This window comes from Antechinus flavipes, chromosome 6, assembly GCF_016432865.1.
Source record: "Antechinus flavipes isolate AdamAnt ecotype Samford, QLD, Australia chromosome 6, AdamAnt_v2, whole genome shotgun sequence".
Lineage (NCBI taxonomy): Eukaryota > Metazoa > Chordata > Mammalia > Dasyuromorphia > Dasyuridae > Antechinus > Antechinus flavipes.
This window is the reverse complement of record NC_067403.1, coordinates 191,379,842-191,393,620: the sequence shown is the minus strand read 5'-3', so window position 1 is coordinate 191,393,620 and position 13,779 is coordinate 191,379,842. Positions and strand designations below refer to the sequence as shown.

At 38.3% G+C, this 13,779-nt stretch overlaps 1 protein-coding gene across 1 annotated transcript; it reads right to left on the bottom strand.

The window, feature by feature from the left end:
- Positions 1–1,914: 1,914 nt before the first annotated feature.
- Positions 1,915–13,552, bottom strand: GPR78 (G protein-coupled receptor 78). The gene is made up of 3 exons (XM_051965221.1): positions 12,327–13,552; positions 10,781–10,894; positions 1,915–5,087 (listed from the first exon to the last, which is right to left on the bottom strand). Exons 1-3 carry the CDS (start codon positions 12,992–12,994, stop codon positions 4,850–4,852), a joined length of 1,020 nt encoding a protein of 339 aa, XP_051821181.1. The 5' UTR covers positions 12,995–13,552; the 3' UTR covers positions 1,915–4,849.
- Between the last annotated feature and the right edge of the window lie 227 nt (positions 13,553–13,779).

The following is a 13,779-nucleotide window of genomic DNA, read 5'->3' as shown; positions in this document are numbered from 1 at the left end:
AGCTAAAAAGTTTTTGTACAATAAAAACTAATGCAGACAAGATTAGAAGGGAAGTAATAAACTGGGAAAACATTTTTACAATCAAAGGTTCTGATAAAGGTCTCATTTCTAAAATATAGATTTGACTCACATTTATAAGAATTGAAGACATTCTCTAATTAATAAGGATACGAACAGACATTTTCAGATGAAGAAATTAAAACTATTTCTAATCATATGAGAAGGTGCTCTAAATCACTATTGATCAGAGAAATGCAAATTAAGACAACTCTGAGATACCACTACATAAGTCAGATTGGCTAAGATGACAGGAAAAGTTAATGATGAATGTTGGAGGGGATGTGGGAAAACTGGGACACTGAAACATTGTTGGTGAAACTATGAATAAATGTAACCAATCTGGAGAGCAATTTGGAACTATGCTCAAAAAGTTATCAAACTGTGGATATCCTTTGATCCAGCACTGGGCTTGTATCCCAAAGAGATCTTAAAGGAGGAAAAGGGACCCACATGTGCAAAAATGTTTGTGGCAGCTCTTTTTGCAGTGGCTAGAAACTAGAAACTAATGGATGCCCATCAGTTGGAGAATGGTTGAATAAATTATGGTATATGAATGTTATGGAATATTATTGTTCCATAAGAAACGACCAGCAGGATGATTTCAGAGAGGTCTGGAGAGACTTACATGAATTGATGCTGAATGAAATGAGCAGAACATGGCAACAATATTATATGATGATCAATTCTGATTGACATGGCTCTCTTCAACAATGAGCTGATTCAACCCAGTTCCAATTGTTCGGTGATGAAGAGAGTTACACCCAGAGAGAGGACTGTGGCAACTGAGTGTGGTTCACAACATAGCATTTTCACTCTTTTTGTTGTTGTTTGCTTGCATTTCATTTTGCTTCTATCTTTTTTTTTTTTACTGGATTGACTTGATTTTTCTTGTGTAGCATGACAATTGTATAAATATGTATGCATATATTAAATTTAACATATATTTCTACTATGCTTAACATGTAATGGACTACTTGCCATCTAGGGGAGGGTATGGGAAGGGGGGGTGGGAATTGGAACACAATGTTTTACAAGAACTAATGTTGAAGAATTGTCCATGCATATGTTTTGAACAATAAAAAGTTTGTCTATGCATATGTTTTGAACAATAAAAAGCTTTAATAAAGAAAATAAAGAAAAAAATCACTGTTAAATAATTATCTGATGAATTAGTGCTATGGAGTACAATAAACTAAATCCTACAAGAAAAAGGAAGGGAAAGGGGAAGGGAAGAGAAAAAGAAAAGAAAGAAATAGAAAAGTAAAGAAAAGAACAAGACTTATTATCAAGCATTCTCACCTACGCATTTGAAAGTTGATTAGTTGGGGTTCAGGATATAGCCTAAATGATTGTGGAGGTGGAAAGATCTAGATTGGTCACTCAGTTCAAGCTCTTACCTATCACAATGCATATGGCACATTGAAAAAAAAAACACTTAACTTGGCAGCTAGATATGAAAGACTGGGTTCAAATCTCTTCTCTGCCAATTATTAGCCAAGTGGTCTTAAACTAGCTGTGCCTCTGAGTCTCATGTGTAAAATGGTAATTTGTATAATTTATAGTTATAATTACATAATAATTCCTTCTAGTCCAGGAAATGTGCAGTGCAAATTTAAATAATGCAACTACTTCTCAGGATTCATTATTTGTACTAATCAGAATTTAGTAGCACTTATCTTAATTGACCATTGTAAGGAAAATTACTTTACAAAGTGCAAAGCCCCATAGAGATGTGAATTGTCATTCTCCTTTTCCAAAGTTGTTGAATATATATCTATACTCTCTGTTATACCAATAACTGACTCTGAAGATATAATGTATGGCTAGATTAATTTTCAACCAAAGAAATGGCAATCACGCAAATGAAACTTTTATTAATTTAGAAACCATTTGGGAAACCACATAGCTTCATGATACACCAAAGGACATGTGAAATATTTTCCTCAATATCCACAGCACTAAAAAAAATAAAATAAAATCTAGGTTAAGAAAGGCTAAAAAACAGTACTTCAGCATAAGTGTCCCATCCACTGAGTTTGATATCCAGTGGCCATGAAATAATCCAATCTATATCAAAATACATATTAAAAAAAACAATTTCACTTGAAACAAACACAAATCTTTTGGATTCTTCCACATGGAAGGACTGCTAACTTTCACAGTGATGACAGACTTCCTTGGAAATTTTTTTCCTAAGGTATCAGTGGGATAGATGGGAATTCTGTGACAAATAGGCAGCATCTTTTTTCACATGAATGCTTCCCCTGAACAAATATTCTATTTACACAGATGTACAAAGGACAAACACCTTACTAAAAGGACAAAACAGGACAGCACATTCCAATATAACATAAGCAGAATTATTTTTTACTGCATTGAGGCGTACATGACTCACATGCAAAGAAAGCAGTAGGAGAGCTTTCTGGAGAAGTTTTCATCATTATGGATTGGGGAAGGATCACTGAAAAATTAAATTCTACCCTAAGCCTCTAACTAGGTTCTGGTTCCATTAATAAATGAGGCTTCATAGTCCTGTGGAAGAAAAAACACTGGATTTGAAATTAGGAGACCTGGGTGTGAATCCTTCTATCTTATAACAGAGTAGCCTAGAATGAATTACTTCCCTAAGATTGACTTCAGTTTCCATATCTGTAAAATGAGGAAACAATCTCAAAGATATATTCTAATACTTATATTTTTATTCACAAACTTGGGTTCTTGCAGTAAATTTTTTGAAAATTCATATCCTTTCATTTTGCAAATGTGACCCATTTAAGCCAGATTCATTGATTTGGGGCTTGGGCTTTATTTTTTTTTTAGACCAGTGAACACCTAGTCAATATAACTTGCATTTATAATAACACAATCAAAATCAGTGTCATTTATTGAATATAAGTCAGAATCACAAAGTGTTGGAGCTAGGTTGAATCTTAGAGTCTAATTCAGTGTTTTGTTACAACAACCAGGAAACCAAGGGTTATAGAAATAGAGACTTGCTCGAGATTACACTAGCAGCAGAATTGGACTCAGAATCTGGTTATCTTGTTTCTTGGACACTGTCTATTCTCCCAACAAGATATTTGACTTGCAATGGACCCACACAAGGTAAATTCAAATGATGAATGACTTAGGTGATAACCCCACTAAAGTAGGTCATGCAAGGAGCAATCTGTTGGTAACCCAAATGTCCACCAAATGAGTTTATACATAATGATGGACATTGCCTTTGAGAATTTTTAAAGTCAGGTCTTTGGGAATAACTGAAAATCCAGGATTGGGTTTTCTAGTTCTTATCTTGGACATGTGATTTATAGAGGAGAGAAAATGGGAGTATCCCAATGCATCTTAAATTTGCCTGGTAATCTTTATATCATTATTTAACACTTGAATGTTCTCAAATGAATGATTCTGCAAACATCTGGCACGCCAAGCCCTTCTCTCCAATGTCTCCTCATCAATGGCTCTTGGTATGTTAGAAGTTTGATGACAAATAAGAAATTCATTCCATTGATACTTTACAAATGGGGGATTATGGTGGAAGGTAGGTTGAGAGTGGAAATCAAAATAGCAAGCCATTGGTTCAAAGCTTGCTTAAGTTAATTTTTTTTTTACTCTACTCATGGTGTGGAGGAGGGAAATTAAGTTCCTGTCTTTAATCTTTCTGTTTTATGGAACATACTATGTTCTTAGCTTTTATGGTGCGTAGTGAAAAGTTTTTCCTTATTCCAAATGGAATCTTTCACTAATCACTCATCCAAGAGTAAAAGGTGACAAAGTTATCAACATTAAACTTGCTGGTTTCTTTGATCATTATAGACTACTCTTCCAAATGGAAATGTTGGACTAGTGTGGTATCAAAGTAAAAGTAAGTAAATTTAAAATTTACTAATTTACCAATAGATTAAACCAAACTCTTTGGTGAGGGAAGGAGGATGAGAAAAGGAGATGAATTGATTCATAGATAAAGAGCTAAAAGGACCTTAGTGGCCACAAAGTCTAACCTCTCTCATTTTACAGATGAGGAAAGTGAGTTAGCCTTACAGATGGAAAGGAACTTGCCCAGGGTCACATAGGTGGTAAGCAGTAAAGGTGGGATTTGTACCTAGCTTTTTAAACTAAAATGCAGTTCCTTTTCTGCTCCATCATTTTGCCTCTTAAATATAATAATGCTTTCACATTATTCAAATGATGAAGGGCAGAGACATCCCTGGAGTAGGGGCAGGCAAGGATTCTGGAAGTTCTCCAGTTCTTCCTGCCAGGCTTCCCTTCCCACTGCCACAGCATTCCTCTAATTCATTATAAGATCTAGAGTTAGAAAGTATCGCAGAGATCATCTAGTCTAATTTTCTCCATCTGTCGATGAAAAAGATGAAGCTCATAGGAATGAAGACCAAGGCAACATGTATCAAAGCTGTTATTCTAGTCTAGGTCTCCTGACTCCAAAACCAATTCCTTCCCAACTCACCTAAGATGCCTCGATATATCACATAAGAAAATGAAGCACTATCCCTTAAGACCTTATAGGGAAAATCCCAAATTCCAGTTTAGCAGCAAGTGGGGATGGGAAGAGTAAATCCATACCCTTTGCCCTTTTCCCTGTCTTGGTCTTGATTGAAGTCATGCTACTGAGACCAATGCTGCCCCCAAAGAGAATGGGATACTCTCTGACTCTGAGGTGACCCAAGTTCCCTTCACAGCTATCAGCCCAATAAATAAGAGGCTTGCTGAAAAATGACCAGCGTGGTTAAAAACCTGCCCAATCTCAGCCTCCAAATCCCAATAATGGAGTTCAATTTGGCCGATGGAGGCAGTAATCATTCTCTGTGTCAAGAGAGCTATTGTAGCCAGATGATGGGTATAAATCTCTTCTCAGCAGTCGGTTGACAATGTTGATCACCACCTTCTTGTATTGTTGACGCAGCAATGAATACACAAAAGGGTCCAAGGCAGCCTTACTGTAGGTGAGGCACTTGCTTATTACTCCCCAGTAGTTGTTGATTGTAATGAATGGAAGGAGTTCCACCAGCCTGTTGTAAAAAAAAAAAAAAATGGAAGAGTCTAATATGATAATCAAACTTATTTAAAGAGTTCAACCTCCAGATATCCTAGATCAAGAGTAGTAATCCTTGAGTCACTAGAAGAACTCAATTCAAGCCCCAAATCTGCAAACTAGTATTGGTATGACAGAAGATTAATCTGAGCCTTAGTTTACTCATCTATAAAATGAAGATAATATTCGAATTTATCTCACAGGATTGTGGTGAAAGCAATTTATTAATCAAAAAGATTTCCAGAAATGTGAGCTGTGAATATTTTTTCTTTTTATTTTTCTTTAGTATTTTATATATAAACATTTTTATATTCATTTTTAAAACTTTGAGTTCCAGATTCTCTCCCTTTCTTCCTCCTCCTACCTCCTCATTAAGAAGGCAAGTAATTCAATATATATTATGCATGTGTACTCATGAAAAACATTTCCAGAATAGTCATGTTATAAAAGAGAACATAGATTAAAAAAAATCCTTAAGAGAAAGAAAGTAAAAAACAAAACAAAACAAAACAAAACATAACAAACAAACAAAAAAAACAGTATGCTTCAATCTGCATTAGATACCAACTTTTCTCTGAGTGTGGATGGCATTTTTCATCATAATTCTTTCAGAGTTGTCTTGGATCATTGTATTGCTGAGAATAATGTCATTCACAGATGATCATCCTTTCCTTCTCTCTCCTCTTCTCATCCCAGGTATCATTTCTATATAAGCTCCATTTATGATGTCAGCAAAATGTTGTCGTATTTATTTATTTATTTTAATTATAGGACCTCAGACACAAAAGTTTCCTCTGGGAGGTTAGTAATTTTAAATATGAAGAAATGATTAAAAATGAAGAAAGGTTCTGAGAAGAGAAAAGCCAGTCTCACTAAACTATACACAGTCAGCCAGAACTCCTTGACCCAAAATATTCTTATTAGAATATCTTTACATAAACTGATTTCTTGTATTTCCTTCCTCAGTCAAGATTCTTTGTTCAAGAAGTTGAAGAAATGGAAGTTTTGGTGAATTGGGAATCATTTCAAAGGACTGCTAACTGCCCAAGATAGGCAGAATTAGGTAGAGTGTCAATAAAGGCTTGATATAGTCATAAGTAATAGAATCAGAAGACAAAGATTCTAGTCCTAATCCCCTTACTAAATCACTGTGTGATTTTGAGCAAATGGTCTCAGTTTCTTCATCTGGAAAATGAAGGGGTTGAATTCAATCACTACTAAGATTCCTCTTACCTCTCACATTCTGTGTTCTATATACACAGACTAAGGAAATTGGCTTTTAAAATAGTTCCTCAGCTTGAAGTAAAGAGAAATCAGGCATGATAATAACCATGGAAAAAATTCATCCCTCCAAGGAGCTTAATGAAGCCTTTACAGATACAACATCCTCTTGCTAAGGTAGGAAGCAAGTATCATTATCTTCATTTTACGCACAGAGAAACCAATTGGTAATTTCCATAACTTAATACAGCCAAATCCCTCTTTTAAGTCTTTAAGGAATAATTATTTATAAATCTGTGACATTTTCAAAATGTTGAACACTGATAAGTTGTAACTGATGAGAGGATTTTGGTGAGCTATGACTTGTCATAAGGCATGGGGATTACAGTGAGGGATAAGATTTTAATAGAAATCAAAGTCTCCTTAAAGAATTCAAGTTGAAAAACACAAAAAGGATGCACTTCACTCATTTAATCAGTAGAAAATACCTAGAATGATCTTCCCAGAATTTCATAAAATGATAATGGATGTTTAGGACATAGAATAATAGCACACAGAACATAAAATGCTATAGCTGAAAGGGATCTTAGAACATGGAATTTAAGAATATAAAATACAGAATGTTAGGCTTAGAAGAGAATTTCAAATAGAAAACACAGGGTTTTAAAGTTGTAATTTAAAAAAAAAAACCTTTGGTAATTATTTCATCAAAAGCTCTAGATTTTAGAGATAGGAAAATTGAAGCTCAGAGAAGAAATGAGTTGTTTAAAATCACAAGGCCAGTTCGTGGCAGAAGTGGAGATAGAAATAAGTAAAGTTTACATAGTGTCTACTATGTGTTAAGCACATTATAAATTCTATATCATTTAATCCACGCAACAATCCAGAGATGCAGGTAGTATTATTATCTCCATTTTACAGATGGTGAAACTGAGACAAACAGGAGTTATGTGACTTTTTCCTCGCTTTCTCTTCCTCTACCATTGCTGGCTAGTAAGGGTCGGGGGCTGGATTTACTGTCAGGTCTTCCTGACCCCAGGCCCAGTGCTCTAACCACAAAGCAACTTCTGACTTCTAGCTCAATGAAGAAATATTTGTGTATTCTTAGATTAGGCAATAGAATACTGGAACTGGTGTCAGGAAGATCTGAATTCAAATTCTGATTCATATACTTACTAGCTCTGTGAAATTAGACAAATCACTTCCTCATCTGCAAAATGGGAACAATAATAGCATTCCAGGGTTGTTGTGAGGATCAACTCTGATTATATTTGTAATAGGGCTTTACCAACCTTAAATTGCTATGATAAATGCTAGTCTATTATTACTCTTATGAGGATAATGGGGACAGTGTCATAGTTTAAAAGCTATAGCGTTATAAGGTATCTTAGACATCATTTAGTTTTTTTAAGTATGGGATATTTGAAAGACACTTAGGCCTGAAATCAGGAAAAACAACTCTGAAGTTCAAATTATCCACTTGTAAGTTGGGGAAAATAATTCTCCTATCGACTGCCTCTCAGGACTGTGAAAACTAAATGAGTAAAAGCATATTGTTTTTCAATCATTCAGTTGTGTCCAATCCATGTGACCCATGGACTGGGCCAAGGGTTTTCTTGGCAAAGATACTGGAATGGTTAGACATTTCCCTTAGTAGTGTGTCTCCATTTTACAGATGAGGAACTGAGGCAAATAATTATTAAGTGACTTGCCCAGGATCACACAGCTAAGTAAGTGATTTGAATTCAGGTTTTCCTAGCTCTAGATCCAGTACTGTATTCACTGCATCCCCTAAGTGCCCCTCTAAGGCCCAATGTATTTTTAAAACTCTAACTTTCTATATAAATATTCAGTTTTAATGTAACAAATAAGGAAAATGAGCCTGAGAAACAGGAAATGGCTGGTCCAAAATACACAGGTCCTAAGTGGTAGAGCTAGAGCCTCTGACTTCATAACTAGTGCCTTTCTCACTTCATCATGTTGACTGATATTGCTTTTTAAATTTTAATGTTCAAAGTTGCATTTGTTGAATCTAGGAAAATCCCTAAAGAAGACATTCTTCAATTTTAAGCAAAGCTGAACAGCTTCCCTAAGTTCTCTCAGCTAGCACTATGCTGACTTGCAGGATTTTTAAAAATAAATCTTTTCTTGTCATTGAACAAGTTCACTCTGTGTGTGTGTGTGTGTGTGTGTGTGTGTGTGTGTGTCAATGCAGAAAGACAAATTTACAGAAGGATATAAGGAGCCAATTCCTAGTCAAAATCACACTGCAGTGATTTTCTTTTACTTCTACAAAGAAAATTAAAATACAAATTTAATAATTTTCTCCTAAATTGAACTCAGAGAAGCCCTAGATTTGAATCCTTGCTTTGTTACATTGGACAAAGAATGCCTTTCCTCTAGATCTTTCACTTCATGAAGAAGAATGGGTCATAATAACTGAACTACCTACCTCATGGATTTGGAAGTTAATAAATTATTTGCTTCAATTAAATATCTTACAAACTGGAAAGATGCAATGCAAATGTAAATTATTGTCATTATTTTTTGAGCAATGCCAGCAATACTGCAATAAATACCAAAAATTCTGAGGCAACTGCTTTCAAGGAGATGACAATGTGTTTTTAGGATGTTATTGTCATATCATATATATATATATACATATATATAATAAATATGTTAGTCATATTTCCCCATATATAAGCATATTCTAAAAGAATTAAACATAAATAATTAAAACAATGAACAAAGCTTATTTATTATTTCAAACCCAGGTCTAGAGCACAAAGATAATATGATTCTGCCCAAGCATTCATGAGAAAAGGACATTACAGTTTGCTCTGTTCCTATTAATCAAAAAAAAAAAGATTTTTTTTTTTTTTTTGCATTCCTGTTGCATGTGGAAAAGGCTGCAGATTCACACTATGAGGAGAAACACAGATCTGTATCTTGGTGGCATATGGTAATTAACAGACGCCCAAAAATGACTCACAGGCCCTTCATGTGCAGAATATTGATTAGTTAACATTTTGATTTTATCCTCCTCAGATAGAGACCTACTTTAGAATAGGGGAGGAGAATGGACTCACCCACTCAATAAGGGAGTTTTGAAAACTTTCTCTTTATTTTCTGTTTATCTCCCTACAGTACCCAAGGGAATAAAGCACAAGGCAAAATAGAAGAAATCAATGATCAAGGCTCTAGCCCTTATATCCTCTGATCTAGTCAGACCACATATGGAGGATTTTGTTTAGTTCTCAATACCCCATTTTTAAAGAATGACTTAGACAAAGTGAAAAAAAGCATTCAAAGAATAATAAGAACATTTGGAAAGTATGTCATTGAAGTATGGTTTGACCCAGCAAAAGATGTTGAACAAACCTTGAGAAGAAAAAAAAAAACTAAAGGAGAGACCATGATTCTTATTTTTTTATACAATATTTTAAAGTGAGCTGTCAAGTAGAAGACAAATTTGTTCTGTTGCAAGATATTCTTAATCTTTTGAGGATAGTGGACTCCTTTTGTCAAAGTCTATGGATCCATTTTCTTAGTAATGTTTTTAAACACTTAAAATAAAATACACGTGATTGCAAAGGAAATAAAACACATTGACATAAAGACATTAAAGACATTTCTTTTTCATCCAAATTAGTGGACTCCACAGATCTCTGGGTAAAAATTCCTTTCTAGAACTAGATATAATGTGTGGAAAGTTGATTGATATTTCTCCATTTGATATTTGGAAAATCTTCTAAACAATTAGATCTATCCAAAACTGGAATGGATCTTGCATATTCTACCCCTGGTCATCAGGCAGAAGTTGGACAAGCTCTGATGAAGATAATATTGAGGTGATTCTTGTTCAGGTTTGGTCAATCTGTCCATTATGTGATGACCATAATCATGTCATTTCATTCACTGTCGTCACAAGTGATCTCTAGGCTTTAAATTCCTCGTTTATAAAAGGGGAACAGTGATCATGGGCAATACATTTCTCTGGTCTTTGGAACTTAGTTTTCTCATCTAACTAATGAGGGGGATTAGAATAAATGATCTCTAGCCTCTAATAGATTTTGTTCTAAAATCTCTTCTAACTTTTGCAGTCTATGTTTTGTGTCCTAAAATCCCTGAATATACTTAATTATATTCACTGTGATGTATACTGGGGTCTCTTACAATTCTAACTCTCTTTTCTAGAGTCCCTTAAAGTTGAGATTCTGTGTTTAGTTTCTAAAAGTACCTTCCAGACTAATATTCTGTGTTCTTTGTTGCCTTCCAACTCTAACATTCTACGAATCAGTGTTTGCTATCTTCCAAGTTTGTTCACTTAGAAAGAAACTTTAACATTACGTGACGGGCAGCCATCCCTGGCTGAGAACTACATCCAGGTTTCAGAGCTCAGAAGCGAAGCCATACTTCCAGGGCAGCAAGCAATCAGCAAAGTCTCACCTGGTGATGACGTAAGGAGCAAAGCAGAGGACGAAGGAGCCTATAAAGATGCTGATTTTCTTGGTAGCCCTCTGCCTCCGCCGCTTCTGCTCATTAAGGCAGCGCTGTCTCACACTGCAAGACAAAGGGCAAAGTTCTTCCGTTAAATGCAGAATCAGGGGCGGGGCGTGGGGGATTTGGAGAGCAGAGTAGGCTATTTGGAGTAGGCTTGGCCAGACAGTGAAAAGGCAGGTAGTAAGCCTTGGGGGAAAACTTACAATTCTCGCCTGCTCTTTGCTGTCCAATAACTTCATAGAGTCCTGCTCCTGTAGTCCTTTAGGAAATTAAGCAAGGGGAGGGGAGTGGGCCTAGAGGGGAGAAAAAGCCAGGATATCCGCCACAAAGTCAGGCTCTGGGGTCCTCCGTGAGTACCACGCTAAGGGTTCTGGGATTACCAAATGAGTCAACCAGGTTCCCAAGGGTGGCGCTTGCAATCTGGACAAAAGTACTTTAGTCTGAGATGCCAGAGAGTAGGCACTGAATGGCTCGCGCATTTATCCCTTAGCGCATAGGCTATTGTGGCTCAAAGATACACACACGGACACAAATTTACGCTCAAACATATACAAACGCTCTCATGTGTGCATAAAGTCACGCTCACACATTTATGAATACAGATACATTTATACACATACACAAGGTATCCAGATTCTTGGAAATGCATACTCATTCGTCCCTCGAAGACCCACCCCCTCACCACCTCCTCACCACCCCCTCACCCCCCCCCTTCCCGGTAACACAAAAAAGCTCACAGACACAATTCACCTTTACCCATAGATCCATCGCACACAAACACACATTCACTATCAGAAACACAGTCCCGCACTCACATACCTCACCATTTACACGTACTCATGAGTATGTGTAAGAGCTTGGGCTGATACCCACTTATTTTCTGGCAACCATTTGTACACAAAAATGAGGGTTGAAAGGAAATTATTGGATGGCGTGTGCATGTCTGTGAATGCAACAAGGCTGTAAGCAACATCGTTGAATGTGGCTCCGCCTGAACGCTAACTGGGAGTCCTCCTTCCTGCTCTCTCCAGGCAAACAAATAAATAAACAAATAAGCAAATAAACAAACAAAGAAATAAGAAAGCAAGCAGATAAACAGATAGATACATAAATGAATAAGTAAATAAACAGATAAATAAATAAGGAAGCAGAGTTTAAGCCATTTCCCACTGATAACAGACTAGGCATGAATTATTATTCCCACTTTACAAAAGAGAAAACTGTGATCTACACACTTGGGCTCACTGCCCTGCTTAAAAGACCGAAGTCTTTTCCTGGCTGCTTGCCAGAGACAGCATTTTTGTCTGTGAGTGTGACCTTGATAAAGAAAAGTGTCAAAACTGTAGGAGATCTTAGAGATCCCAAACTTATTCCAGCCTCTCATTTTACAAAAGTCAATACTGAGCCCCGGTTTGGGGAGGAGATCTGAGCAAGGTGATTCACGGGTAGGGTCTTGTCAATGACCCTTTCTCCCCTCAGCCCCGCCGGTTACCTGGGATGAATATCGACCAGCAGAACGAGGGTCTGCATGGTGATGACGTCGATCCTCCGGCAGTGGAAGCGGGCCACGCGCAGCACCTTCAGGTAGGTGAAACAGAGCACCACGAGAGATAGCGCGAAGCTGGCGGCGTGGAAGGCCACCGTGAAGGCGGCAAAGCGCCTCCTCTCCGCCTCCACCCGCAGGTACAGCGTGCAGGACGCGTAGGTACCGTTGTAGCCGAGCCAGGAGCAGGCGAGCGCGGCCAGCGGGAAGGCGAGCGAGTGCAGCCAGGCGTAGGCCAGCAGCAGCGCAGCATCGCGGCCACGCACCTTGCTCGCATAGCTCAACGGGAACACCACAGCCACCCACTTGTCCAGGCTGAGCGCAGCCATGCTCAGCATGGCGTTGGACGCCAGCAAAGTTTCCAAGAAGCCCGCCGCCTGGCACGCGCAGTCCCCTACGGGCTGCTGGCGCCACAGGAGACCCAGAAGAGTAAAGGGCATGTTCAGGACGGTCAACAGCAGGTTGCACAGAGACAGATTGACCAGGAAGAGCCCGGGCACTTGCTGGCGGAGCTCGGAGCTGGAGAGAAAACATAATAGCACCAGCAGATTGGACAGAAGCGAGACGACTAGGACTGAGCCGAGAAGGAGCGCCAGGAGGGCTTCAGCCAAGTCCATTGCTCTACGGACTTACCCTGGGTCCCATGGCCAGGAAGAGATACGACTGCAAGCTGTTTGAGTCTGAGCGAGCGAAGCTCAAGCTCGGTTTAGGTTCTAGGAGCTGAAAGAGGAGGCAATGCGCACGCTGTCCAGGGTGCTGAAAGGTGCTTCTCTACGCACTGGGTACTGGAACCCACTGGCCGAACCATCTTCAGCAGAACCCACTCGAACACCGACTGCTTCCCGGTATGTAAATCACCTCGCAATCTCTGGAGCTGAATCTTTTCTCTCCTCTCTACGTCTCAACTGAAATAGAGAGTCGTACCTCTGCTCACTCGCCTGCTGGTGCTGAGCGCGTCTTCCTCAGCCAGTTGGGTCCCCAGAAATTGTCACACCTTCACTGAGGCGGCCAGCGGTGACTCATGCGCAGAAAAGACTGGGAGAGAGAATTAGTGCAAGCTACATAGCAAAGAACTCACTTCTCTGGTTGGGACAACAATCAAGAGGGGGAAAGAGGATGTGATGGAGGGAGCGCTGGAAGAAGGAAGAGGGGAAAGGAAGAATACAGAAAAGGAAGGAGAGAGAGAGAGAGAGAGAGAGAGAGAGAGAGAGAGAGAGAGAGAGAGAGAGAGAGAGAGAGAGAGAGAGGGAGGGAGTCAAAAGAACTGATTTCTAAGGTCTCATACATACACGAAATTCTCCAATTCTTTAATTCAGAGAGGTTGGAGAGAAAAAAGGAGGGTGGGAGAAGGCATAATCAACTCAAATGCTATGCAAGATGAAACAACATATTGGTGAGTCCA

What these genes read in the sequence shown, in the direction of transcription:
- GPR78 (XM_051965221.1), bottom strand. Translation starts at nt 12,994, where the DNA reads ATGGACTTGGCTGAAGCCCTCCTGGCGCTCCTTCTCGGCTCAGTCCTA. An exon ending in CTGGTCGATATTCATCCCAG is followed by an intron (nt 10,895 to 12,326) that starts GTAACCGGCGGG and finishes TTTGTCTTGCAG; the next exon opens with TGTGAGACAGCGCTGCCTTA. An exon ending in GCTCCTTACGTCATCACCAG is followed by an intron (nt 5,088 to 10,780) that starts GTGAGACTTTGC and finishes TTTTTACAACAG; the next exon opens with GCTGGTGGAACTCCTTCCAT.